Source organism: Oryzias latipes, chromosome 14 (assembly GCF_002234675.1).
Source record: "Oryzias latipes chromosome 14, ASM223467v1".
Classification (NCBI taxonomy): Eukaryota; Metazoa; Chordata; class Actinopteri; order Beloniformes; family Adrianichthyidae; genus Oryzias; species Oryzias latipes.
This window is the reverse complement of record NC_019872.2, coordinates 26,964,687-26,991,736: the sequence shown is the minus strand read 5'-3', so window position 1 is coordinate 26,991,736 and position 27,050 is coordinate 26,964,687. Positions and strand designations below refer to the sequence as shown.

At 43.1% G+C, this 27,050-nt stretch overlaps 1 protein-coding gene across 4 annotated transcripts in view; it reads left to right on the top strand.

Annotated features, from left to right (window-relative positions):
• elmod1 (ELMO domain containing 1) overlaps nucleotides 1–7,664 on the top strand; it is a 13,795-nt gene extending 6,131 nt beyond the window's left edge. For 3 of the 4 annotated variants that reach the window (XM_023962494.1, XM_023962493.1, XM_023962492.1), the window contains 6 exons: nucleotides 1,672–1,805; nucleotides 1,899–1,967; nucleotides 2,802–2,822; nucleotides 3,082–3,132; nucleotides 3,378–3,511; nucleotides 3,703–7,664. In XM_023962494.1, the coding sequence (XP_023818262.1) occupies nucleotides 1,672–1,805; nucleotides 1,899–1,967; nucleotides 2,802–2,822; nucleotides 3,082–3,132; nucleotides 3,378–3,511; nucleotides 3,703–3,878 (585 nt within the window). In that variant the 3' untranslated portion in view covers nucleotides 3,879–7,664. The remainder of the gene's footprint in view (nucleotides 1–1,671; nucleotides 1,806–1,898; nucleotides 1,968–2,801; nucleotides 2,823–3,081; nucleotides 3,133–3,377; nucleotides 3,512–3,702) is intronic. The other variant, XM_023962495.1, reaches the window with a different exon arrangement.
• The last annotated feature ends 19,386 nt before the right edge of the window (nucleotides 7,665–27,050 follow it).

Sequence of the window (27,050 nt, the reverse complement as noted above, 5' to 3'; positions counted from 1 at the left end):
CATGATGACACAATAATGTTGCAGAGGAAAATAAATTAAAATTACTGCACAGTGTGGGTTAAGACACTTCCTACTCCCTCCTAGCTAGCTCGCCACTTTTAACATGTAGCTCAATGCAGATGCTTATTGGGATCTTTGAGATATTTGAGTTTAGGCTAGTGTCGGATGATCTATGGTTCGTCTCAGGGAGGGAGGTGAAGGCCCAAACAACACACAAAGACAAAGATAATGGCTATGGTGCAGAAAGTGAAATTTTATATAGTTAACCCCAAAAGGGTTACAAGATGGAGAAAATGTTTTTTCTTTTGTTGAATACATTTATTTACATATAACCTGCTACACACTGACCATGACCTTAAAAGGGATGTAGTGGCTTAAAAAGATGGTTGGATGTAATACTGACTTTATCCTAAAATAATTTAAAGATAACATCAGGTGTGATGTTTTTCATGTCCTTTTAAATGTAAGTGCACATCTTTCTTTAGTTTAAAAGAAGGTCAAGCTGAGCTCGTCGTTTTTCTCCCCTTTAAAAATTCTTCCTGTGGAGACTGAGGGTGTCACAGTTTGGCAAACAGGAGGAAATCCAGATGCAGGAAAGAACCACAAACCAGCATGTAACAAGTCCAACAGGTTTAATGAAAAGCATAAAGCTAAGGAGAGCTTCGCTTTAGAATGAAGGAAAGTTTGTTAGATGTTGTGTGGCTGATTAGCAAAGTGCAGGCAGCTGTGACTGCTCCACAGGAGCACAGGTGAATGGGTGGAGTCCCATCCAGCCAGCACAGACACAAAGAAAAGCTCTTCAGACAAGTAGAACAGTGTGTTCGTTACATCTGTCTGGACAAAAGTCAAAGGGTGTTTGTAACAGTATTGGAAAATTTACATCCATAAAAGGTCCATGATTGGCTGACAGAAATGTGACTGAATCTGTGACAGAACTCTGGATGGGGGAGACTTTCATTTGGATGTGTTTGCTCCTTGCGGTTTTGGTTTCTGGGTATTTCCTTCGTGCAGCTCAGCTGTGCCTGTTCCTGTATGACTCGCCCCCTTGAGTTCCCTTGGTCACAGCTGCCTGCAATCATATCAGTTGGTTTCATTTTTTTAAGGATGATTCTTTTCTGAGTTTAGTGTCCGAGCGTTTTTTTTGTATTTGATCTTTCTGTTTGGTCATGATTCAAAGTTCTGAATCTTCTGAACCTGTTTGAGTCTTCCTGCTCCTGACCTCATCTCTGCTGGTTATCTGTAACAAGATGATCTTTCTCTGAGGTTCAGCTCCTGTCAAAGACCCATTTCTGATGAAAATTGTGTCCGTCAGTGTCGTTTGTCTGATGATGGCAGACATTTATAAAGAACACTAAGATTAAAATTGCATTTCTGAGTATTGCTTTATTTGTGACGTACAAAATAAGCTCCCTGCTCCGCTCCGTTCTGATGCATCCACTTGCAGACAAATAGATCCACGTCTGTCTTTTTTTCCTCGTCTGAGCTCGTTTCTGCAGAACTCAGGGGGGAATTTGTAATGAACTCCTGCCGCTCTGCAGAAACGATGTCCTAGAAAACGACATAATCAGAATTAAAATAGCACTGGGAACGCTTTGATAAAAGACCGTAAGATGAGCAGAGTGGGTCTTTATATCTGTAAATAATTTTAGCTGTGGGGTCTTTGTGTTTCAGCTCTGGAAGGAGCTGCGTCCCGACACCCCCCTGACCAGCCGCATCTCTAAGCAGTGGTGTGAGATCGGATTCCAAGGCAGCGACCCCAAAACTGACTTCAGAGGCATGGGCCTTCTGGGCCTGCACAACCTGCTGTGAGCCTCCAGCGTGAAAAAAAAATCAATCCACCGAAGCGGTCAGACGCTTGTTCAGATGTCTGTATCCCTTTGCTTCTGTGATCTCTGCAGGTATTTCGCTGAACATGACAAGTCTGCAGCTCTGCAGATGCTCCAGGACTCCCTGCAGCCCAAGCACAAGTAGGCATATATCAGCTTCAGTGGAAAGAAATGGAGGAAAAGAGGGTTTTTGTTGAGCCTTAACAGTAAATGGCGCCCTTCCTGTTGAGCTAATCTGACTTCAGCTGTTCTTAATCAAAGAGTTTCCTCTTTTGGTCTAAACTTGAGAACAAACCCTCTAAGGTTACATTCTAAAAGTAACTTGTGATAGAAGAAATCAACAAAGACATAGTTTTTACATTAATCATAGATGTTTAAGGTGCTAAAACCCCTCAATGTACACTTTATCCCCATTTTCACACTCTCTTTTTTAAACTCTCAAAGTTCAAACCTTAACAGAAAAATGAGTCCAGGATTATAGAATGAAAACAAACATCTGATCAGGATTTATGTAAATGTAGCAAACTGAACGCATTCTGTACAGAGGAGATGAATTGACCAGGTCAGCAGCCAATCAGGATGCAGAACACAGTGGGATGTAAAAATAAATTAATGAATAAAAAAACAAACATGCCACATTGCATAACATAGAATCTGAGAAAACAGCAACATGGGGAAAGGTTAACTGTTATGCTGGTCCGATGCTGGTACTGAGGAACACAAACACCGTTCTCTTGATGCTCTTGCTTTTAACTTTCTTCATTGCTTTGCATTTCGTCACACTGCTCGTTTAAAACCACATGAACTTGTTTTCATCCTCCGCTTTGTTTTTCTTACTGCTGCTGCTTTTATTGTTGGTCATCAACACCCTGTGAGCTCTTTCTCTCTCTCTCTCGTTCTCACATGAAAAATCTTCTTTTTCCTTCTCCGCCTCCATCCATCCCCTCCTTTTTTTGTCCGTTTCATGCACTTTAGGACCACTCACAGAATGCCAAGGTACTCCACTCTCACCTTCATTTGTTCTGTTGACGTCATTCGTAGCTTTTGACTCAGGTTTTTGCTGCTGCTTTACCCTTAAGATTTTGAGCTTTGCTAGAAAGAAACAGACCTTAAGATTTACTTTCCCGGAAATTTTTGCTCAAGATCGTGAAGTCTGGTTTAAAACCTTGGATTTTGTCAATCTGCTCAGTTTACAGATGGCAGCTTCTGAAATACTCTTTAATGTTTGTGCCTGACTGGTGTTTGTTTTCTGCAGCGAGGGGAACAAGCCTGAATGGGAGCAGAAAAACTTTGACAAAGCTATCGGGTAAGTCACGTGACAGGAAGGGAGCAAACCAGAGTCACTGCTGGCCTCAACTTTTTTTAAAAAGTTTTCTTCAATAAAAAAAGGGAAGTTTTATTTTCACTTCTTTCACAATATTAATAGTTTCATTGTCGATGTAGATTTGTAGATTAAAATTTTTAGTATACTAAAAATGAAAGTTCACTCCAGTACTTCAAAAACATTTTTGAATGCTTTAACAGTTTCCTATAATTAGTAATTGTCTTTAGATATTCGTTTGCCATCGTGGGCATCAACATCACCGACCTGGCCTACTCCCTGCTGGTGAGCGGCGCTCTGAAGACCCACTTGTACAACGTGGCTCCAGAGATGCCCAACCTGCAGCATTTCCAGCAGACCTTCTGTGAGTTAACCTTCCTGACAAACACAGAAACACATGCAACCACATTTCATCCACATTTAACTTCATAAAATTAGTTTTTGAAGGTTTCTAGAGGTTTTTTTTTTGTGTTTTTTTTTCATATGCTAAAAAAAATTAAAGGAAATTGAAAAATCAATCCCAGCTTTAAGTTGCAGCTCTTTTTCTTATGGCAGGTTACCTGATGCAGGAGTTCCAGCGTTTCTGGATCGAGGAGGATCCCAGCGACATCATGGAGTTCAACCGCGTTCGCTCCAAGTTCCACCGGAGGATCCTGCGCCAGCTCAAGAACCCAGACATGGCTCTGTGCCCCCACTTTGCTGCCTCCGACCTGCACCTGGTTAACCTCTAGATCCACCGCCACCTTTGCTGACCCCACGCGAGTCTCCGCCGGCCGGGTGTTCAGCAGGCCAATGACGGATCAGCAAACCCCTTCACACATTCAGCTGGTTGCTCAAACTGCTGGACACACCCAAGGAGACCCTTTCTCCTCCGCTTAGCACATCCCATCCCAGCTAACACCATGTTTGTCACTGCCAGGAGCTCACAACACACACACACACACAACCAAACCTCATGTGAGTCTTAAAGTCTGAGTAAAGCAGAAGTAGTGCTTTGAAAACAGATTTAACTGTTACAGTAATTTTGCATTATAGTGAGTGAAGTCTGACTTTAATGAGCAGCTCAGCGGTTACCTGTTGAACTGATGTGACTTCAGCTTTAAAAGTTACATTTTACAATACTTAAGTGGTAGATCAAGGTCCTGCAAGTATTAGGCCGTATTTAAACCATATTCTTGTTACATTGAGCATTGGCTAATTCTTTGCTCCATTACTTTATTTAAGGCTAAATGTTTTTTTTATCAACTTATGGATCACATAACCTCAGAACTAAAAAACTGGGTTGAAATGATTTTCACTGCAGAAAAGCCCAGCAGAGCCCCTGGGTTATAGCTAACAGTGTTCTGCTAAAAGGTCTAAAAGTGTTTAACTGAAAGCGCTTACATCATTTAGCTAAAAGCGCTTAGCTAAAAGCCTTTATTCAAAAGCATTTTGATAAAAACGCTAATTAAGCATTGGGCTAAAACTGCTAAAAGCATTTACTTAAAAGTGTTTAGCTGACAGCGCTAAAAGCATTTAGCTAAAAGCATTTAGCTAAAAGCATTTAGCCAAAAGCGTCGAGGTAAAAGCGGTTAGCTAAAAGTGGTAAAACCATTTAGTTAAAAGCATTTAGCGGAACGTGCTAAAAATGTTTAGCTAAAAGCGCTAAAAGTCCATCCATCCATCTTCTTCCGCTTATCCGGGTCGTGGGGGCAGCAGTAAAGAAAGAAAAAGAAGAAGAAAAGTCCCACTTTCTGTCACAAACCTAGGTGTGCGAAATTTGTTCTCCACATTTCACCCCTCCCCTGGGGGAGCGTGAGCTGCAGAGGAGTCGCGTCGGGAGGCAGCAGCGTGGGGGATGTTAATTGCTCACCATTGATGTGGTAATTGCCCCCAGTACCATTGTTTACTCCCCTCCGGATTCCTGCTTGGCAGCCTTTTACCTTACCAACCGAGCTACCCAGCCGCTACAAAGATGCCCCTCGCCCCGGCCACTTCCTGCAGCTCCTCTGGGGGGACCCTGAGGCCCCAGGCCAGCCGTGAGATGCAGTCTCTCCAGCGTTTCCTGGGTCTTCCCGGGGGCCTCCACCAAGTGGGACCTGCACGTAACACCTCCTTAGGGAGGCGTCCAGGAGGCATCCGGACTACATGCCCCACCTTAACTGGCTTCTCTGGATGTGGAGGAGAAGCGGTTTTATTACATTTTCTGGGGTTTGGTGTCTTGCTCAAGGACACTAAGGAACACCAGGGTTTTAAACTACTGACCAACCAATTGACAGAAGACTGCTTAATATAGTACAGCTAGTCTCTAAGACTCTAAGTTAGATAATGGTTCTAGCTTGTGAAATATGTCTAAAATGCTCCAATAAAACCGTTGTTTTACTCAGACTCTAAACTTCTAGTATTAACCATCTAATGAATAATGGGACTCTGTTCTTCAGGGGGTCGGGTCTCTAAAATCTGAGTGTCAACATTAAAAGAATTGATAAAAACAGAGAAACGCACTGCCTCAACGCCCTCACCACAGCGTCAAACCACCAGCATTAGATACGACCATAGCGATTGTAGTGCATGAAGGGGCCGCACCGCATGATCATGACCAGTTATTGTTGCTTTAATGATTGTACCACAGCTTTTACACCTCAGTTATGAACCACTTTGCTTGTTTTACTAAACCAAATGTAACTTCTCAACCAAAAATATATGAAAAAAATCACAAATTAGAAACACTTAGTTTTTTCATCTTTCTGCATGACCTAAATTGCTTTGATTTAAAAAAAAAGGATCAATGTATATATAAGAAGCTAAATAGGTGTAAGGTTTACATTGTATTGGTTGGCGCTAATTCAATCAAATATAAGGAAGGAACTACATTTCAGTGCTTCGTCTTTATTAGCAGGCAGCTTAGATTGTCACAAACATTTCATCTCTTGGCCAAAAAAAAAAAAACTGAAACAAAAAAAGAATGAGACGTTTATCGCAGCAGCTGTTTGTTAGTGGTGAACTCAAACCTGCGAGAGCCACATGCACATCAACTATTTGTCTGCGGGTTTGCAGTTTTTGCCTTCATTTTGTTACGATTCTGTTCTGAATGTTCATCCGATTGTGTTATTGATTTGTTCACTGAATGTGACACTGTGTGCCAGCCAAAGCAATAATTTTACCTTTGATTCACGGCTTCTCTCTTTAAATGTGTTTTTTGTGCCGCGCGTGCCTGAGTACTTTTTGCTTTCTATCTCAGAGCTGTAATGCTAATCACCTAAAGGCTTCTTTGAATGAACAGTAGGAAGGGCTTCACTTGAACAGAGGAAGAAACGACAGCAAAGGCCAAAAACAGAACAGAGAAGATGTTGAATGTTAAAGTTAGAGTCTTGATTTATCAGTTAAGACTTTAATTAAATGAGTCAACACGTGATTAAAAACCCACATAACAAAGAAAAGTGTTCTACAACAACAATATAACCTTGAAACTTTCATACATTTTGACTGAAAATAGATTAAGAACCACTATTCTGTCTTTCCAATAAAAATAACCTTCCCTCTTTTAAAATAATGAAGTTAGAATGAGAGTAAATCCAACCCTAATAGGTTACCATTATCTTTATTTTTTATATGTCTATACGTAATAATTTGTGGTACCAACTGTTGCAATTGTATTTTAAAGTATTTTTTTTCCGTAGCAACTGACACTTTTTCACAAATGTTTTAAAGAATCAACAATTGAATTAAGTTTGGATTTTTAGGACAGGCTTGTTACAAGAAAATGTTTTTTAATTACTTTAAAGTGTGCAAACTCAAAATGTCTGAAATTATGTCATGAGTCTTAAGTAAGAAGTTAATCCAGTGAACAAAAAACAAACCGTGTACCATGTATTTCAAACAACAATTATTAATTTTGCACAAATATTTAGTGGTAAAACATAAAGAAACCAAATGTGATTCCCAGTAGAAAAAAGGGTATTTTATCAAAAGCAGAACTTTGATTGTCATTTGAGCTCTGAGTCACATTCATTTCTCATCAAATGTTATCCTAAACATCCTAAACATGTGTTCTTCAGTGCTGCTTCTCTTCTACACACGATCGCTGTGTTTAACGTTGGTTCACATAATGCACGACATCTAAAATCTGAAGTATCGCCACCGTTTTACTGCCATGCCTGCACTGTTGACTGTGCTTCAGTAGACTTGTACCTTTTTAGATCCTTTAAATTGAAGGTAAAAGCTCTTTGTCAGTATTATTCCGATGTTTTTTCTTCGATGTCTGCACTGCTTTCATCTCTTGCTTGCAGTTTGTATTTTCTTTGAAGGTAATAGAATAGAAATGTGTTGTGGAAGTAGATCCAGCAACACTGTAGACAACTTCTGCTTCTACTGCTGCGTGTTGATCATTCCATCTGCTTGATATTTTCACTCTCACTCACTGCTGTTGCTCTCTAGATTCCTTAGTTAAGTAATCCTGAGTATTGTTACACTGTGTTTCAATTATTCGTGTTGTACTTTTTAAAAGTTCAAGAAAATAAAAAACTCTAGAAAGTTAACTTTTTTTTGTCATGATTGTACTCAGAGCTGTTGATTTGAAAAAAATATAGTAAATAACTGAATTTTTTTTATTTTATGCACCGGTAGCTGTATTATCTAGGTTTCAAATTTAAATGTGACAAATTTGAAGCTTGTCACTACAACCAAATGTGCAAAATTTTTTACAAATTGTATCCTTGAAGAATGAGACACTATTCTATCTCTCTTATGACAAGAATGCATGGGAAAGTACATTTCCTAGTTTTTTGTTAAAAACTCTTCATAGTAAAAGAAAACCCAGTTTTCAACATTATTTCATAAACAAAGATCAAATCCAGTCCTAAAACACCAGGAAAGATCAAACATTTAATCTTCCTTTTTTTTTTAAATCACAGATCCAACTGTTTTTCTGGAATTGCGAAACAAAATTGAATCGGTTAGTTCAAAAGGGGCCCAAGTCCAAGAGGTTTGTTTTTCCAGGAAATGATTTTAATTGTATAGCTTAACCCTTGTGCTATCTTAGATGACCCCACCCTCACATTGATATGTTCTCCCTACAATGACAAAGGTGGAAAAAGGTGGAAAGACTTCATGTAATCCATGGACACCAGTGAAGATCACAAATCATTGAAGAAAAAAGGTTCAGAGCACTGTCTTTTGGGTCTAGATGACCCAACTCCCAATGTTAAAGTGCCTAGCATAGCACAAGGGTTACAGGGAGGCTACACCAAATGATTAGTACTTTACCCAGATTTAGCACCAGTTCTAAGCTTACAAATGCTATAATAAGAAGCACCTCACTTTTATCATTTCAGAGGACTAACAAACTAAAGTCTCTGGACTTGGGTCCTTCTTGAATTAAACAGGGGTGCTTAAATATTGGATAACTAGTGCTGCCATCTATGGGATAAAGCAAAACCCATAAAATAGAGGCCCAAGTCCAGGAATTTTGCATTACCGGTAATGCATTTTAAATGTCAAGTATATTCAATACATTACAACGGATTTGGGACTTTTTTTGCACATAATCAGATAGCTTTTCCCTTGAAGACCATAGAACATATATTATCTCTATATTAATTGGCCCCTTTTGAACAAAGCGATTCAATTGTTAAATACATTTGATTATTTGACAAACTCAGCAGCATTTAGTAAAAAAGACTAGGAAAGAAATGTGGATCTTCAGGTACGAGGTACAGTTTAGTATCAGTATTACTGAACGATAATGTGTGTAGATCATTACTTAAATATAGATGTAATTAAAAACATGAAAAGGCAAGGCAAGGCAAGTTTATTTGTATAGCACAATTCGTACACAAAGTAATTCAAGGTGCTTCACAAAACAGAAAAATGCATTAAAATCACAATACATCATAGAAATAATCAACATAAAATTTACTTTAAAAGAAAAGGAAAAAAAAAAAAAGATTTAAAAAGAAAGGAAGGAAAGAAAGGTGCAGATAGGACCTTTCAGTCATATACACGGCTAAACAGAAATGTTTTAAGTCTAGATTTGAACATGAACACAGAAGAGGCCTGTCTTACGACTTCAGGGAGGCTGTTCCAGATTTTAGCTGCAGAATATTGAAACGCTGATTCCCCTTGTTTAGTTCTGACTCTGGGAATCAACAGGAGGCCGGTCCCTGAGGTCCTCAGAGTACGAGATGGTTCATATGGCACTAACATGTCAGAGATGTACTTTGGTGCGCGGCCATGGAGAGACTTGTACACAAGCAGAGCTGCTTTGAAGTCTATTCTTTGAGGTACAGGGAGCCAGTGCAGAGACCTGAGCACAGGACTAATGTGATCATACTTCCTGGTTTTGGTCAGGACTCGAGAAGCAGCATTCTGGATGTACTGAAGCTGTTTTACAGCTCGTTTGGACAGGCCGGTGAGCAGGCCGTTACAGTAGTCTAACCTACTGGAGACAAATGCATGGATAAGTATCTCCAGGTCTGGCTTTGAGACTTGTTTAGTGAGCCATTACTCATGATAACTGCCCTTACAAAAAAGTAGTACACATAAAGTTTATTCTAATTAAGAATAATTTAGTATAAGTACACTGCCTCATTTTTTAGTACAGACTAAGTACTTATAGTACACTTAAATAGACTACTTTTTGCTAAAGGCACTTAATTTTGACATTTTAATTTGTCGACTTTTGTGTTCACGATTTATTTTGGTTGTTTTAAATTATTATTATTTTTATTCATAATATATATTTTTTGGGGTGGGACCATGTGACCCAGACACCAAACATCATCATTATCACATGTTTTCTGTGTTTTATTACCCTTATCGTACATCAATTTTTTATGTCTACAGAAATCAAATCATTTGATTGTTTTCAGCAGCAGATGGCACTAACTCCTAACAAAACACAAGCCTGATTGAGATCCTGTAAAGGGAGACTTGGTGAAATGAACAGGAAAGGGGGCTCACGTCATATAGCAGTTACATCATTTTATTTTGAAAAACGGAAGTTAATAATGTTGAAACAGGAAGTACGAATAAAACCGCGGTTAGCTTAAAACCAATTGGCTCGTGGAGCCAAAGACGTGGAGATGGAGCACCGCTTTTTCACCTGCACAGGTGGTGATTGAGGAAACAAAGGTAAGAAACTAGTCTCTCCGGTGTAAAATTTAGTAAAGAAGAGATTTGTGTGGTTAAGAAAACATTATCCATTACGTTGCTTACTCTGTCATTATGCTAACTAATGGATAATCATGCTAATTATTGATAGTGACTAAAAGCATTAAGGCTTACTGTTTTGTATTTGGTTAAAAAAAGTTGTTTTTCAGCTACAATAAAACTAAAAGCATTTTATTTGATTTCCTTTAGTTTAAAATATTGAAGCAGTTGTTTAAAACTAGTTATTCATGCTAACAAAGATGTTAATATATTTTCTACTTTTATACTTTCATTTTTAAAACTGTTTACTTTGCTTTCTTTGGTATATTTTTTTTAGCACAACTATACCTTTGTGACTTCTTATTTGTTATTATTATTATTATTTGACGTTTTACTATACTGCATAGCCAGAAATCACACTAAAAATCAAAGTTTTTTTTCTTTATTTTCTTGGTTAAAATATACATGTTTTAGTACTAATATTATGTATGGTATGACTTTAAGAAAGAATATAGAGAAGCAATCTTTTACATGAAATTCTGTCAGTGTCTCAGGTGTTTTTGTTTTGTTTTTGTTTCAAAATAAGAGACAAAAATCTCTATTAAAAACAGCTTTTTCCAGCTGAACACACATGATCACATGACAAGCATGTTTATATTCTGGTCAACATCAAATCCATACACAACTTTAACCTGAAATATGCAGAACATTTTTTTTATTTTTAACTACTATTTATGTTGACAATAGGATTCTACATTCTTACTACAGTGAAACATAAATTCCAGTCATTGAGCCAAAACATTACCGTTTAGTTTTGATTAAAACAACAAAGCTTAGACTCTTGTACGACACGAGTGCACAAACCCTGCTTTACGACAGCCTGTCACAGCAGGTTCCTGTTTCTCAGAAACAGTTTTTGAGTTTGTTTCCAAGCATCAGAGGGAGCTGCAGTTTGTCATCATAATGCATGCGTGTGACATCAAAGCCCTGGATTAAAGCGGATCAGACAAACGGGTGTATTTGAGAGTCTAGTCAGATCTGCAGGGCAGAGCTTGACACCGTAATGTAAGTGCTGGCAGTCCTCAGTGGAGTCAGCATTTCCTAAACCTGCTGCCTGCAGACAGAAGACAGAAGACTCGACTGATTCAAAGAGAAAAAGGCTTTTGAAGAGGAAACAAGTGTGGCGCAGAGCCCTGTTTACAGAAACAAGGCTGATTTAGCAGAAGACTGTTTACCGACACCCCAGGTCTTCATCATGGAGGAGGTGAGCCGGCTCCACCTTAATTCAATTCAGTTCATTTTTATTTATATTGCCTAATATTTACAACAATAGTGGAATGAGGAGAAGACAAAGGAGATGGTTGTGGACTCACACCCGGCATGCTCCACTGATCATCAATGGTGCTGCTGTTGAAAAGGTGAGCTGCACCAAGTTCCTGGGCGTGCTTTATATCTCGGAAGGCCTGTCTTGGAACCACAGCACTGCGTCACTGGCCAAGAAAGCCCAACAACGCCTGTACTTCCTCCCCCCATCATGCAGACATCCAGAGCATCCTGACCAGCTGCATCACCGTGTGGTACGGAGCCAGCACCGCGTCCTGCCGGAAGACTCTGCAGCACATTGTGAAAACAGCTGAGAAGATCATCGGTGTCCCTCTCACTGGGGTCTCTGACATTTACCACTCTCGCCTCTCCCGCAACGCCACCGGGATTACAGGTGACCCATCACATCCATCCCAGAGACACTTCAGCCTGCTGCCATCAGGGAGGAGGCTGCAAAGTCTCCAGGACAGAACCAGCAGACTCAAGGACGTTTTCCTCCACCAGGGGATAAGGAAACTTAACTTACCGTAATTTCCGGACTACAAGCCGCTACTTTTTTCCTGCGCTTACAGCCTTGCGGCTTATTCAGTGACGCGGCTAATTTATGGATTTAATTGGCGGCCGCCATGTACGTACTTTCGAACTCAGTGAATAGTTTGAATTCTCTATCTAACACCAAGCACGAGGCATTTTTATTCAACACACCTCTTAGCAGCCAAACAGCATGGACTTGACTTCAGGTCTTAGACACTTCAGTCATGGTTCAACAAAACGAAACACGCATGCCCGGCCGCATCCCAGAATCCTTTGGTGCCATTAGACCCAACGTGCACGTGATCCCCGCTACATTATGATGAAGCTTTCAAGTTAAAAGCAATCGTTAAAAGCAGCGTAAAAAAGTCCACCGTCACCAACGGGTTTGGAAAAGCCGGTTTGCTGCGTGACGGAGAGAACAGCGTGTGAATTTACACTCCATTTACGGTTTCTAAGGAAACCGTAAAAGCGGAATTTTGCTTTGAAAAACTCACAGCCTCCGTGTGAGCTGGAGACATCTTCTCCTGCTGATTGAGCTGCGGGGCCGATGGCAGTCTGATGGCTCCCACACGTAACAACGCACCCGCCCGTCATACACAAAACGTACAGTATTAAGTCCGATTGCTTTGCACAGAAACGATTTGCTCCATCCACCGGCGCAACGGGGACGAAGTGCTCCTCCTTGAAGCTGCCCTGGCCAGAGGGGTCGGAGTAGATAGGAAGGGGAGACAAGGAGCGCGCGGGGCGGGAGCGGAGCGCAGAGGCGTCCGCGGAGTGCAGAGGCTTCTGAATTCTGACGCACGCGCCGCACTGAGGCGCGCGTATCACGCTGAGGCGCTCGCTTTTCAGTCGCCGCTGCTGTATTTTACCGGTGTGTTTTCTAACCAGTCCTGTTACTCCCATAACGCTGCTGCGACACAAGCGGAAGGAGAGCTTTTCCCGTTCACCCCTCCATGCACTGCTGCTACTTGCTAATTCTTAAACACGTACAACAGAATGGCGAGCCGGGCGTTGGCCCCGCCTTTAGCCCCTAAGACTCATGGGAAATGTGGAATCGCGGATGTAAATTTCCTCATTATAACTGAGGGATGTAATGTTGATTATATGGTTACTGTTTGTAATTTTATGTTAGATACCTAGATTGTCAATAAGTAAAAAAAAAATGAAATAAAAACACCATAACTGAGGGACTTGTGAACAGAATATAGGTCCATGCTGTTTGACAGATGTCGATACACTCAAATACGTGACCCAGAGGCAAAACTGGCACCACCCACAATGTGCTAATAAATTGCACTCACTCTGGGATGCTGGGCGTGATCTGTCAGGATGACAATATCGGCTAACACATGCGCGGCTTGTATTCTGACGCGGCTTGTGTATGTATAAAAGCAGTCAAACACGTGAATATGGGTGGGTGCGGCTTGTAATCGGGTGCGCTTTGTAGTCCGGAATTTACGGTACAAACTTTCTTTATTATCTGTTTTGAGTGACCTTACAGGGAGATAGACCTGTCAAACAGCACCCCAAGATCTCCTGCCTGACCCCGATTTAGCTTAGTGGACTTTTAGCTGAGCTAATAAACCTGCTGCATTTAAATCCTTCCAGTTATTGTGAAAGCTTTATTCTTGTTATGTTTAACGTTTAAGTCGTTTTGATCAGAAGCAGACTATTTGATGAGTGGTGTGACACGTTGTCATGGTAACGGCAGCCTAAACCTGCTACAGCTGGTGTATGAGGACGAACCAGCAGAGGAAAGTTGTTTTTTAGAACTTTAATCTTATTTTTTAATTGAAATCGCTTTTTCAAAACAAGCAGACTATTTCATACATGTTGTCATGGCAATGGCCTCGACTGCAGTGGCAAAGGAAAGAGGTATGCTGATCGTTATGTTAGGTCAGGGTTCGGGAACCTTTTTGGCCAAGAGAGCCATAAACGCCACATATTTTTAAATGTAATTTCAAAAGAGCCATACAGTAATGTAGTGTCCCTTTACCACTCTGAGGCACGGAGACTTAACCTCTTTTAAGGTTCTTTATTCTGGTTACTGCAGACAGTAACAAACGCCGTACAATTAATTCAGCAACTCCCCCCCCTTCTTCCTCACACATCCCGTCCCCGCTACTGCGCGCTCTTTCTCAGAGACGGGAACGCACAGTTTTAGGCACGGCAATTCACAGGTTTCCAGCTGGTACAAACTCTGTGAAATAATAGATAATAGTAAACTGATAGTTTTCTCTCCAAGCACCGCTACTACTGCACGCCTCTGGCATCGCGCCCGAGAAGGACTGGTCTATTGAAAAAAAAAGTATAATTAAAGATTTGTCTGCGAGCCACATGTGACCATCAAAAGAGCCATATATGGCTCGCGAGCCATAGGTTCCCGACCCCTGTGTTAGGTAAAGTAAAGCATCAGTTCAGGGAGAAAGTTCACTTCTTAACGCTAGTTTTTGTTCAGATTAAGCAAACGTTTTTCTCAGAGAAAGTTAGTCTAAAGTTTGAATAGTTCAATTCCTCTTTAAGTCTCATTTCCCCCTTCTTAGATTCTTTTTATCAAAATGATCAAATTAACAAATTAAAAATGTTAAAGGAAACTTTGAAATCGCTCGTCTTTTCTGCTGTCTGGCTTTTGATATTAAACTATAGAATAAGGTAAAATCTATATAGTGTTTTCTTTTTTTTTAAATGGTAATGATCGGAATACCAACTGGCCTTTAGGCCAGTAAAGTGGAATAGAACATTTGGTCAATGTGACCAGAACGTCTTTTTTAGGTGTCCATTATCTCGTTTTAATGGACACCCTGCATCCAATCAGAATTTAGTATCACCCAGACTACAGTATAAAAATATGAATATATTTGTAAATAAAAATGTACTTAACTGGATACTTTGGTTTCAAAAACTTATCTAAACTATAGAGTTGTGGCTCATGCAGTGAAACCAAACGTATAGTCTTAATAAATCAGCTTCCAGCAGATGCAGCTATGGTGATGGTTGGTAAATTGGAGCCAAACTCGAAGTCCTCATTATGCATTTTCAAAATGAGTCACAACAACAAAGAGCTGAGACATTTATTCAGAGAGACCAGCACATTTCCATGTCCACCTCTGCATTCCACTAGATATGCAAATGACTTTCTAGTGTTGAGGTTCTATTAGAAATGCATAGCAATAATCCAGTGACTGAATGGAGATAAGGGCTGTGTATGATGCAAAAAAAGCAACATATTTTTCTTTATTCAAATAAAGTGTTTAATGTAAAATTGGATAAAGATTTAAAAATATTGTAGTTGGTGTGCCGTTTCTTCAGAAAATGTTTCTTTACTTTTCTTTACAAGCAACTTGAAAGTGGGAGTTTCTTAGAAAAACTCGGAAAATTGCCAAGTTAGTCAAAGAAGGGACAGCATGGTGATGTAGTGGTGAACACAGTTGCCTCACAGTGAGAAGGCTGTGGTTCAAATCCCAGCTGGGTCTTTTCTGTGTGGAGTTTGCGTGAAAACAAACAAAACATGCTCCATAGGTTAAATGGTGGATCTAAATTGTCCCTGAGGGGGAATGCGAGTGCGATTGTGTTGCCCCACAACAGTCGGAAGACCTGTTCAGGGTGTGGCCCGCCTTCCCACAACTGTAGCTGGGATAGGCTCCAGCAACCACTTGACACCTAAAAGGATTAGAAAATGGATGGATGATGAAAATTAGCTGCAAAATAACTCGTGTGTCTGCATCACTGAGCAAAAAAAGTTGCCTTTTTAGGAAATTTTGGTCATATAAAAATCTTTTAACGTACAAACTACTCTTTCTTTGAGCGCGTTGGATGGTGGTGTCAAAACTGACAAGATGGCGGCAGGAGCAGTCGTGCTATGACGGAGCTCCTATATCAACTCCTAAAAAATGGACTTATGAACAAGGAACTCGCAGATAACTACGAATACCCACTTTAAAAGTTGGAGACTTTGATTTGGAGTTGTTGGGTTGAACTTTGACCATCAACCAAACCGGAGAGTAGCATCATCTACCAAACACAGGCGAGCAGCAGCCTCCAACTTGGCGAGCGACGACATCCACGCCCGCAGGGCAGCGTTATGTAGCCCGGTGCGGCCAACGGCCATCAAACCTAGGTCATCATCCTGCAGTAGCAAACGGCACCAGTGGAAGCGGACCACAGTAATAGTGGAAAAATGCCACCTAAAAACGGCAAGCAAAGTAACACAACGACAGAACTAGAGGAGATTGAAATATCGTTGAACTTTATGTCTGGAGAAATTGCACACATCTCAAAAAAACAGCAACTACTTGTGGACTTAGTTGAAGAAGTAAAAAAACAAAATGCAGAAAAAGATACGCAGATCACACAACTCGAATGTTGTCGGATCTGGAACAGTGTTGCGGTTCACAGCAGGAACTCAATGGTTTGAATCCCAGCTGTATCTCCTCTGTATGGAGCTTAGATATCACTCCATCTTCTGTCCACAGTCCAAAAACATGTTTGTGTGAGTCTGCAGCCCTGTCAGCCTTTTAGAAGGTACCCGGCCTTTGCCTTGGGCCTTGAGCAAAGGATGGGCTTCAGCAACCCTGTGACCCTCCACAGGCCAAAGCAGGCACAGAAGACAGATGCTCCTTTAAATTGGCTGACTTTAAATCAGGTTTAACTCTCAACATTTTATGTTTTATTTTAGAATAAACGAGTTTTTGTGTTGAACGGAGTGTTTTCAGTGTAAATCTCAGCCTTAAATGTCAGAATATTTATGTGGAGTTCTGTGGACGGAGAAAAACAAGAAGCCGTTTGAAAAATCTGCATCGGATGCAATTTTTAATGCAGTGCAGCAAAGTGAAACGTTACACATCAAGACTTGTCACAAACAGTGAAAGAAGTTTTAGATCAAATACCGAAGCCGCGCCGACAGCTGTGAGTTCCTCTTCTCCATGAAAGATGGAATGAGCGGAAGATCCACCTGGAAACTTAACACCTTGAAGAGAAAAAGACAGGCAGCTGCAGCAGTGTGTGTTGACAGCTTGAGGAGGAAGCTGGTAATCACGTGTGTGATTAAAACATGAGCTCCACAGCAGCTCATTAACTTCTGTGAGGAGGATTGAAGCAGAAGTTCAGAGTAAAGTGGGATTTTTCGGTCACCGACTGTTAAGGCCTATGCCGTTTCTGCTGCTTTGCCGCCATGAAGTTCTGCCTTATAGAAAGCTTTACCTCCTGCGTCTTCTAAAGTAAATTTCCAATTTAATATCACATTTGAAGAAGACTAGTGTTTCTAAAAACTGAGTTCAAGTCTCACGAAATGCTCACATAGGTGTCCTTGTTTGGCGTTATGCAGATTTTCAAACTAAAATGCTAAAGCACATTGATTTCAAACTCACCAAAATAAAAACAAGTCCTGTCTGGGCGACCTGAAACAGAACACCAATGGGGGACCTTTCTGTGTGGAGTTTGCATGTTCTCCCCGTGCATGAGTGGGTTTTCTCCGGGAACTCTGGCTTCCTCCCACCGTCCAAAAACATACTTCATAGGTTCATTGGTTCATCTAAAGCAGGGGTCTCAAACTCAATTTACCTGGGGGCCACTGAAGGCAGGTCTAGCTGAGGCTGGGCTGCATTTTCAGCGCACACACATGCGCAACTTGTGTCTGAGAGCAAGTAAACTTGTATGGAACATATACTATACTGAACATATACCTTGTATGACGCTGTCGTAGGGTGTCCTTAAATGCATTCTAGCAACTAGAAAGAGCTGCATTTCCAGAAGAAAATGCAGGGTTGAATGCTGTACTACTGAATGAAAGCTGAATTTGCTGAAGAAATGGCTGAACTGTGCTTGAAAATCTTAAAAAGTTAAATGATCAAAAAGTCATAGAAGGAATAAGCTGAAAAAGTTGAACATTGTAATAGTACAATGGCTAAAATAGGTCAAAATTTGTAGAAGGAGTTAAGCATGAAAGCTTAAGTTGATGATAAAATGGCTGAACTGTTGAAAATTTGAAGATGTTGCTAAAATGGCTAAAAGTGCTAGCATTGGAATCAGCATCATCAACTGACTCCAAAAAACACATTGTTGGAGAGTATCATATCGGTAAAAGCTACATGTTCTAAGTTGATAAAAAAATCCACTTTTTTCAAAATGGTGGCTTTTCTATTGATTTTATCTCCATAGCAACCATTTTATGTTTGGGTCACCGGGGCATGACGAACAAATCTACGTCAGTTTCAGACTGACAGGGCAGAACACAGGACTGGACTCAGATGCAGAGCTTAAGGTTTTAATTCTTGGACACAAGAGAAGAGCTAGCTTTGACAGGTGATAGCACATGACAAACAGGCACAGGACAAAGGGAAACACAGGCTATAAATACATGAGGAGGGGAAGCACAGGTGGGAATGATCAGGGATGATGAGGCAGACTCAGGTGTGAGGAACAGACAAGGCAGGAAGGGGAAGGTCTGGAACGAGAGGTAGGTTAGACTTTCAAAATAAAACAGGAAACCCCACACGAGACAACAGGAAGCTTGACGAGACATGACAGAACCCCCCCTTAAGGACCGACTCCTGACGGTCCAGGAGCCCCAGACCTAAAGAAATCCGTCAGGAGTGACCTGTCCACAATAAAGCGTTCCGGAATCCACTGCCGCTCCTCCGGACCGTAAACCTTCCAGTCCACCAGGAACTGGCGTCCCCGGCCCCGCTTCCGGACAGCCAGAATCTTCTGCACCGTGTACACCGTACCCCCACCCATCATTCTGGGCGGAGGGGGTGGCTCCGAAGGTGGCATCAGGGAACTGTCCACCACGGGCTTCATCTTGCTGACATGGAACGTGGGATGGACCCGGAGGGACCGGGGCAGCCGAAGCCGGACCGCTGCGGGGTTGACGACCTTGGTGACGGGAAATGGACCCACGAATCTTGGAGCCAACTTTCTGCTAGGAACGTGCAGGTTGAGGTCCTTGGTTGAGAGCCAGACCTTCTGACCGGGACGGTAAGTGGGGGCGGGACGCCTCCGGCGGTCAGCAGCCGCCTTGACCCTGTTCTGTTGACGAACCAGAACCTGCCGGGCTGCCGCCCAGACGCGGCGGCAGCGGCGGACCAGGGTGTGGACAGACGGAACTGCAACATCTGGTTCCAAGGCTGCAAACAGGGGAGGCTCGTATCCGAAGACACACTTGAAGGGTGAGATGCCGGTAGCCGAAGTGGGCAGGGTGTTGTGTGCATACTCAACCCAGAGCAAGTGCCTGCTCCATGTTGAGGGGTTCTGAGAGACCAAGCACCGGAGGCCGGTTTCCAGCTGCTGATTAAGGCGTTCAGTCTGGCCATTGGATTCTGGATGGTATCCAGAGGTCAAGCTGACCGGAGCACCGATGAGCCGGCAGAACTCCTTCCAGAACCGGGATATGAACTGAGGCCCCCGGTCCGACACAATGTCCTTTGGGAAACCATGGTACCTCACAATCTGGTTCATGATCATTTCAGCTGTGCCTTTAGCTGAAGGCAGTCTAGGCAGGGCAATGAACCGTACCATCTTGGAGAACCTGTCCACAACTGTTAGAACCGTGGTGTGTCCACGTGAGACGGGAAGGCCGGTGACGAAGTCCATGGAAATGTCCGCCCACGGTCTGGAAGGAACAGGAAGCGGTTGTAGGAGCCCCATGCGACGACTGGTGGAAGACTTGTTCCTGGCACAGACTGAACAGGCGGAAACGTACTCCCGGACCTCCGGCTCCATGCGAGGCCACCAGAACCCCCGAGAGATGGCGTGCATGGTCCGCCTTACTCCCGGATGACAGGAAAGCAGAGAGGTGTGGGCCCAGTGGATCACCCTAGACCGCAGTGTCGGGGGTACAAATAGGCAATTCGTCGGGCAACCACTGGGCGTTTGCACCCCACTGTTAGCCAGCATTACCTCAGATTCTATCTGCCAAGAAACCGCTCCAACCACACAAGTCAGTGGAAGAATAGGTTCAGGTTCTGTGGCAACAGGCGCGGGGTCGAACTGACGAGACGGGGCATCCGGCTTGACGTTCTTGGACCCCGGCCTGTAAGAGAGGGAGAAAGAGAAACGATCAAAAAAGAGATCGGGCCTGGCGAGCATTTAGTCTCTTGGCAGTCCTGATATACTCAAAGTTTCTGTGATCTGTCCAGACAATGAAGGGGTGCTCCGCCCCCTCCAGCCAGTGCCGCCACTCCTCCAATGCCACCTTGACCGCCAACAGCTCCCGATTGCCGATGTCGTAGTTGCGCTCCGCCTGAGAGAGCCGCCGGGACAAGAACGCACAGGGATGAACCTTCCCATCCTGCTCCGACCGCTGCGACAGGACAGCCCTTAACCCTTCATTGGAGGCGTCCACCTCCACGATGAACTGACGGTGAGGATCAGGCATAGTGAGCAGCGGAGCGGATGTGAAGCGGTGCTTCAGCGCCCGGAAAGCGGCCTCGGCTGCAGGCGTCCACCGGTACTGCACCCGTGGAGACGTGAGGGCATGGAGGGGCGCTGCAATGGAGCTGAAACCCCGGATAAAGCGTCTATAAAAGTTCGCAAAGCCTAGGAACTGCTGCAGCTTCTTACGGCTGTCAGGTGTCGGCCAGTCCTTGACTGCGCTGACCTTGGCATGATCCATCTTTACCGCCCCTGCTGACACAACAAAACCTAGGAAGGCGATGGTGGAGACGTGGAACTCACTCTTTTCGGCTTTGACGTAAAGGTGGTTATCCAGAAGTCGCTGGAGGACTGCGGAGACATGGGAGACATGAGAGTCCAGGTCCGGGGAGTAAATCAAGATGTCATCCAAATAAACATACACAAAATGATCCAAGAAGTCCCTGAGGACATCATTGATCATGGCCTGGAAAACGGCAGGGGCGTTAGTGAGTCCAAAGGGCATGACCAGGTATTCATAGTGGCCTCTTGGGGTATTGAATCCTGTTTTCCACTCGTCCCCCTCTCTGATCCTGACCAAATGATAAGCGTTACGGAGATCGAGCTTAGTAAACACCCTGGCCTGCTGGAGCTGGTCGAAGACAGAGGACATGAGCGGCAACGGATATCTGTTTTTGACGGTTATGTTGTTGAGCGCGCTGTAATCTATGCAGGGTCGGAGGGTCCCATCCTTCTTTCCGACAAAGAAGAACCCGGCGCCAGCTGAGGAAGGACGAATGAGACCCGCTGCCAGAGATTCGTCAATGTATTTATTAAGTGCCTGGCGTTCCGAAGCTGATATTGAATACAGGTGTCCTTTAGGAACGATGGATCCCGGAACCAGGTCGATGGCGCAGTCGTAGGGGCGATGGGGTGGAAGGCTCAGAGCCCGGGATTTATTGAAGACCTCGGACAGATGATGGTAACAGGAGGGTATTGTGCTCAGGTCAGGGGCCTCTGGACCTGGAGCAGGACGAACAGGAACAGGGTTATTGTCTATGATGGTTCATTTACCTGCAGCATGGGGAATTCTGTGTCCGTCACATCCTGGCCCCCACTCCAGTATTTTCCCGGTCGCCCGGTCCACCCGGGGATTGTGCTCGCACAGCCAAGGAAATCCCAGAACCAGCTTCCTAGAGGAGCCCTCAAACAGGTGGAAAGACATGATTTCTGAATGGTTTCCTATGGACAGTTTGAGGGGTTCTGAGACATGAGTGATTTTAAAAAGACCCGTCCCATGGAGGCCCCGGGCCTGGATGGGTCTGTCCAGAGGCTGTGGCTTAAGACCTAAGCCGACTGCCAGCTTCCAGTCCATTAGGCTGACATCAGCCCCGGAGTCAATGAGAGCTATGAAAGCCGTGGAAGAGCCGTGGTGCGTCACCACTAATGACGTCCATAGCGGTGATCTGACTCACCGTCGCTGCTTTTTTCACGGGGCAGGAGAAAACAGGATGACCAATCTCCCCACAGTAGAAGCACCGGCCCTCCTGCAGGCGTCGCTGTCGTTCCTCCGCCGAAAGTCGTGTCCTGCCCACCTGCATGGGCTCTTCACAGCTGTCCGCCGCGACGGAAGGATGCGGGTCGGATGAAGATCGGCGAAGATTTCGCCTTTTCGCGGATTCAGCCCCGCGAGAAGACCCGCCTCCTGATGATCCGCTGCTGCGTCGGGAGACGAGTTCACGGAGTCGGTTATCCGTGCGGATGGCGAGAGCGATCAGAGAGTCGAGACCCTTAGGTAAGTCCAACGGAATGAGCTGCTCCTGAATGCGCGGAGCCAGCCCTTTCATGAAGACGTCATACAACGCCACGGAGTTCCACCCGCTCTCAGCTGCTAGGGTACGGAATCGGATGGCGTAATCGCAGACAGAGTCCCCCCCTTGGCGTATGATGGTGAGCTCACGGGCTTTATCCCGGCTGGTAGACACCGGGTCGAAAGTGTTCTGAAGCGCCTCCTGGAAGGCGACGAGAGATGAGCAGAGCGGGGAGTCATGAGCCCACTCAGCCATGGCCCATGCGCGAGCCCTTCCTGCTAGATGGGAAATCATGAAGGCGATCCTGGCTCTGTCAGAAACAAAGGCATGGGGAGAATGTTCATAATGAATAGAACAGTCAGTGAGGAAGGGCTTACACAGTCCCGGTTCTCCAGAGTAACGATCGGGAGGGGCGAGCTTGATTTCCTGGCTCCTGGCAGGCATGGAGGTAGGAGGAACTGGGATGGACGCAGAGGGTCCTGGAGGAGGGTAGGTCCAGGGTGAACTTGAACGGAGGTCTTGAACTTGGGTAGAGACCTGAACCATATGAGACGCCAGGGCCTTCTGGAATTCCTCCTGTTGAGAAAGGCGAGCTTCCAGGCGTTGCAGGATAGATGTCAAACTACTGCTCTCTGCTGAGTCCATTCTGGCCTGTTTGTACTGACAGGGCAGAACACAGGACTGGACTCAGATGCAGAGCTTAAGGTTTTAATTCTTGGACACAAGAGAAGAGCTAGCTTTGACAGGTGATAGCACATGACAAACAGGAACAGGACAAAGGGAAACACAGGCTATAAATACATGAGGAGGGGAAGCACAGGTGGGAATGATCAGGGATGATGAGGCAGACTCAGGTGTGAGGAACAGACAAGGCAGGAAGGGGAAGGTCTGGAACGAGAGGTAGGTTAGACTTTCAAAATAAAACAGGAAACCCCACACGAGACAACAGGAAGCTTGACGAGACATGACACAGACAAATCGATAAAAGTATACCTTTGGACGTCCTTAACAATGAAGTTTGTTTGCTAACCACGCCCACATTCCTTATATGTCCAGATCCAGTGAATTTCAATATGTTCAGTTCCCGCCATGGATGAAGTTTATTGCAATATTTGCTTCATATTTTGTCATAAAATGGCCACCAAACAGTAGGTTGTGTCGACATCCGATAATGATTTCTAAACGTATTTTATAGTCCAAAGCCTTGTGATCATTTTAATGTTGGAACGGTGTCTCTAGCTACAAGTATGTTGAAGTTACAGTGGTTATAAGAAACAAAGGTTTGCAAGGATTTTCAATGTATTTAAATGGAGCGAAAATCCTGAAATATCCTGAAATATCTTGAAAAGTTCCAGGATTTGAAGGTACAAAAGTAATAGCTGAAAGGATTAAGCTGAAAGAGTTAAACATTGTAATAGTAAAATGGTTAAAATAGGTAAAAACTGAAGTTTAAAATTGCCTTACATTTAGACACAAAATGGCTGCCAAACCGTAGTTGCTGTTGCCATCCCATAATAATTTCAAAACGTATATTGAACTCCAAGGTCTTGTGAGCAGTTAAATGTTTGAACGGTGTTTCTAGCTAAAGGCATGTTGAAGTTATAATGGTTCAAAGGTTTCAAAGACTCTCCATGTATTTTAATGGGGCAAAAATCTTGGAAAATCCTGGGAAACCCTGGAATATCTTAAAAAAATGAAGGATTTGAAGGGCCAAAAGTCATAGCTGGAATAAGTTGAGAGAGTTAAAATTTTAATAGTTAAATGGATGAAAGATTTTTGAAGTGTCCGAACCGGCAACCTCTTGTACCATAACTTCCCAATGTATTTTAATAGGGCAAAAATTCCCGGAAAACCTGGAATATCTTAAAAAGTTGAAGGATTTGAAAAACCAAAAGTCAATTAGTGAAGGAAAAGCAGCGGCAGCTCAATGACTACGTGCAAATGCTTCAAACACGGAGTGTGAACGTGATACGCAAGTAGCCATTGGACGTCTGTAGGATGTCCACACAAACTGGTTGTCCAATCTGCTCATTTCTAACAGTCAGGCTCATTTGAACAGCACTAACGGGCTCGTTACGCAGTCCACAAGAATTTTGTGGTTAAAAAAAAAAAGAACAATCTGTACGACATGCCTTTCAAGGACCTTGGGTTCCTTGAAAGGCGGCTAACAAATAACATTTATTATTATTATTACCCTCTACCATTGCAAAAGTGTTCACTACGCCCTGTCCCTTGCAGCATGCCCGTAAAAACAGATGGATGATCATTTCAAGGGTCTCACCAAGCAGTCAATGTCCATAATATTTTGTGTGGTACACTTGTGTGTCCTGTACAGGTTTGACCATTTTTTACTCACGAACAACTATTATTCACTCAGAAGGGCAGAAAGGCTTTACTAACTGTTGCCAAGAATTCACCTTATTTATTAGTGTTGTTTCATCGTTTACATTGGGATTACACTTTCAGATCCCCACATTTAATCCTGGAATACGTCTTCTTCTGAGCCTGGAAGTATTTGATGCAACAGCGCCTCATCCTGGCTGGGAGGACCAACACCTCCATGCTGGAATAAACCCATTTTTATCTGCAGGCTTTTGACACTTCATGAGACTCTGCTCTGCTCTGCTGGTGCTTTCGATTTTTTTAATTGCTATTGCTTTAATTAGTGTTCTTGTTTACATTGTATTATCTTAATATCTTACTTTAAAATTTTTAATTGTTGTCTTTTTTGTTTGTATATTTTACTGTACGTTGCCTTGTTTGACTTTGGTTTTGTCCATCCAGACTCTGTATATTAACCAGAGACAGGAAGCTGCTGAGATACAAACCAGAATGGGGGGAGATCTAAGCAGAGCAGGAATTACAAAGGATTACCTGAATGCAAAAGCTGAATAAACTCAACATAAAACTCGATAAACCCAACGATAATCTTCAAAGTCGCTGAAATGTTACATATGGTCGGTACAAAACAAAATGAAGTCAGCTCTTTGGGATGAAGTAAGCTCCTTTGTAAACCGTCAGTTAAAGAGTCAAAAGAGCAGAATATCTTATTTACTCGAAATCTGGTCTGTGTTGTAACAAAGCTAAAAATGGAATTAAATAAATTAGTCTTTAAGAAGGTCAGTATTCTATTGAAGTTTGTGAAACCAAACATGATGAATATTTTTGCCCTTTGTAATGATCTGGAACAAGTCGCTGCTGTTTTCTGCAGCACCTTTAAAAGTAATAGTGCAATCAGGATGCAGTCACACCTTCTCCTCCTGAAGACTTCTGTTCATGTTTTAGGATTTTGGCTCCAAACATCCGTCAGCAACGACTGAAATATGTCCAAACGTTGGAGTTGAGGGGCTGTAGCTCCAACTGTCCATGTGAGGGCGCTAGAGGGCAACAGAACCGCTTCACCTTCAGTTGACTGCAGCATCCGGCTGGACCTGCAGCTCATCCGCGCACTGCAGCGTGTAACTCCAGAACAATGCGGGTGCAGCCTGGAGTGCCGTCCATCTCCCTTTCATTGATTCCAGCTGACACAAATAAACACACGCTTGTTAAAACGGTCATCTGCTTGCTTCTGCCCGCTCTCCTCAGCATGCAGAGAAAGGCCTTGTTTTCCAGGAAGATCGATGCTCTTTCTCTCAAAGACGATCAATTTACACCAGGAAGCAAGGAATGGCTCGGAGAGTTTGTATCTGCAGCTACAGTTATCAATGAAACCTCAGTGATTAGGCAGGAGGTCCAGGCGCACCAAGGAGCTCTGCAGATTTCTCTCATACAGCGCATTCATGAATTAAAAAAGACAGAACGACCTCATGAAGATGCAAATTTATTTCAATGATCAGTGTTTAGCATGTGAGATGACACCCCCATCAAGCAGAGATTTTGAAAGCCATGATCAAGTTGAGTTCTCTTTAAAGTGAGGGTTTTACATTGTTGCTGCAGTGATGGAACAGACAGAACATAGAGTATCTTTAAATCTGTTGTAAATTCAATAAAAAAATACCTCAGACATTTTTGGGGGGCATTTCCCTTTGCAAACATTTAATTTTATTCATTTTCCTTTGATTTATGTAAATGTAAATATGAAAAATACAAACATCTTCTCAATTAAAAAAAAAACAAAGCAGGGTAACTGTAAAATTTTCTATTGCAGATATTTCTAGTTTTTGTCAGAGATTTGCAGTCGGTCCGGGATGACTTACCACCAGCTTCTGTGTGTCTCTAATGCATTTTTTAGAAGGTTAAATTATGCTCTGAGCTGGAAAATGCTCCACAGCTCTTTCCCTGCAGCAGTCTAATAACCACAGGACTCTGCAGGTCATTTGTGTGACTCAGTATCTTCCTGCTGTGACAGCACCCCCTACTGATGTAGGGAAGCGCTGCAATGCGCTAAAGTTGATTTTTGGACGGATGTTGGCGGTGATGCTTTGACTAGAACAAACTTTAATACAAATCACATCATATTTCCACAACTTAGTCCCTCATGTCCTCTCCCCCAGTTTTCGGCTCATTAACCATTTGACACCAAAGCTTCAGCTCCAAGTGTTGACTTTGAATAAGGCTTATACTACAGTGTAGGTGAATACTGGACTCTGATTGGCTGCAGTGTCCATTAAAAAGTGACAATAGACACCTATAAAAGAAGTCCCAGTCCAATAGCCTGATAGTCCTATAACTGCTATGGCCTAAATGCCAGTTCAGTTAGCAACCAGAACAGCACGCGGTCATAAATAACTACATTTTTTAATTAAATGAAATTGATGG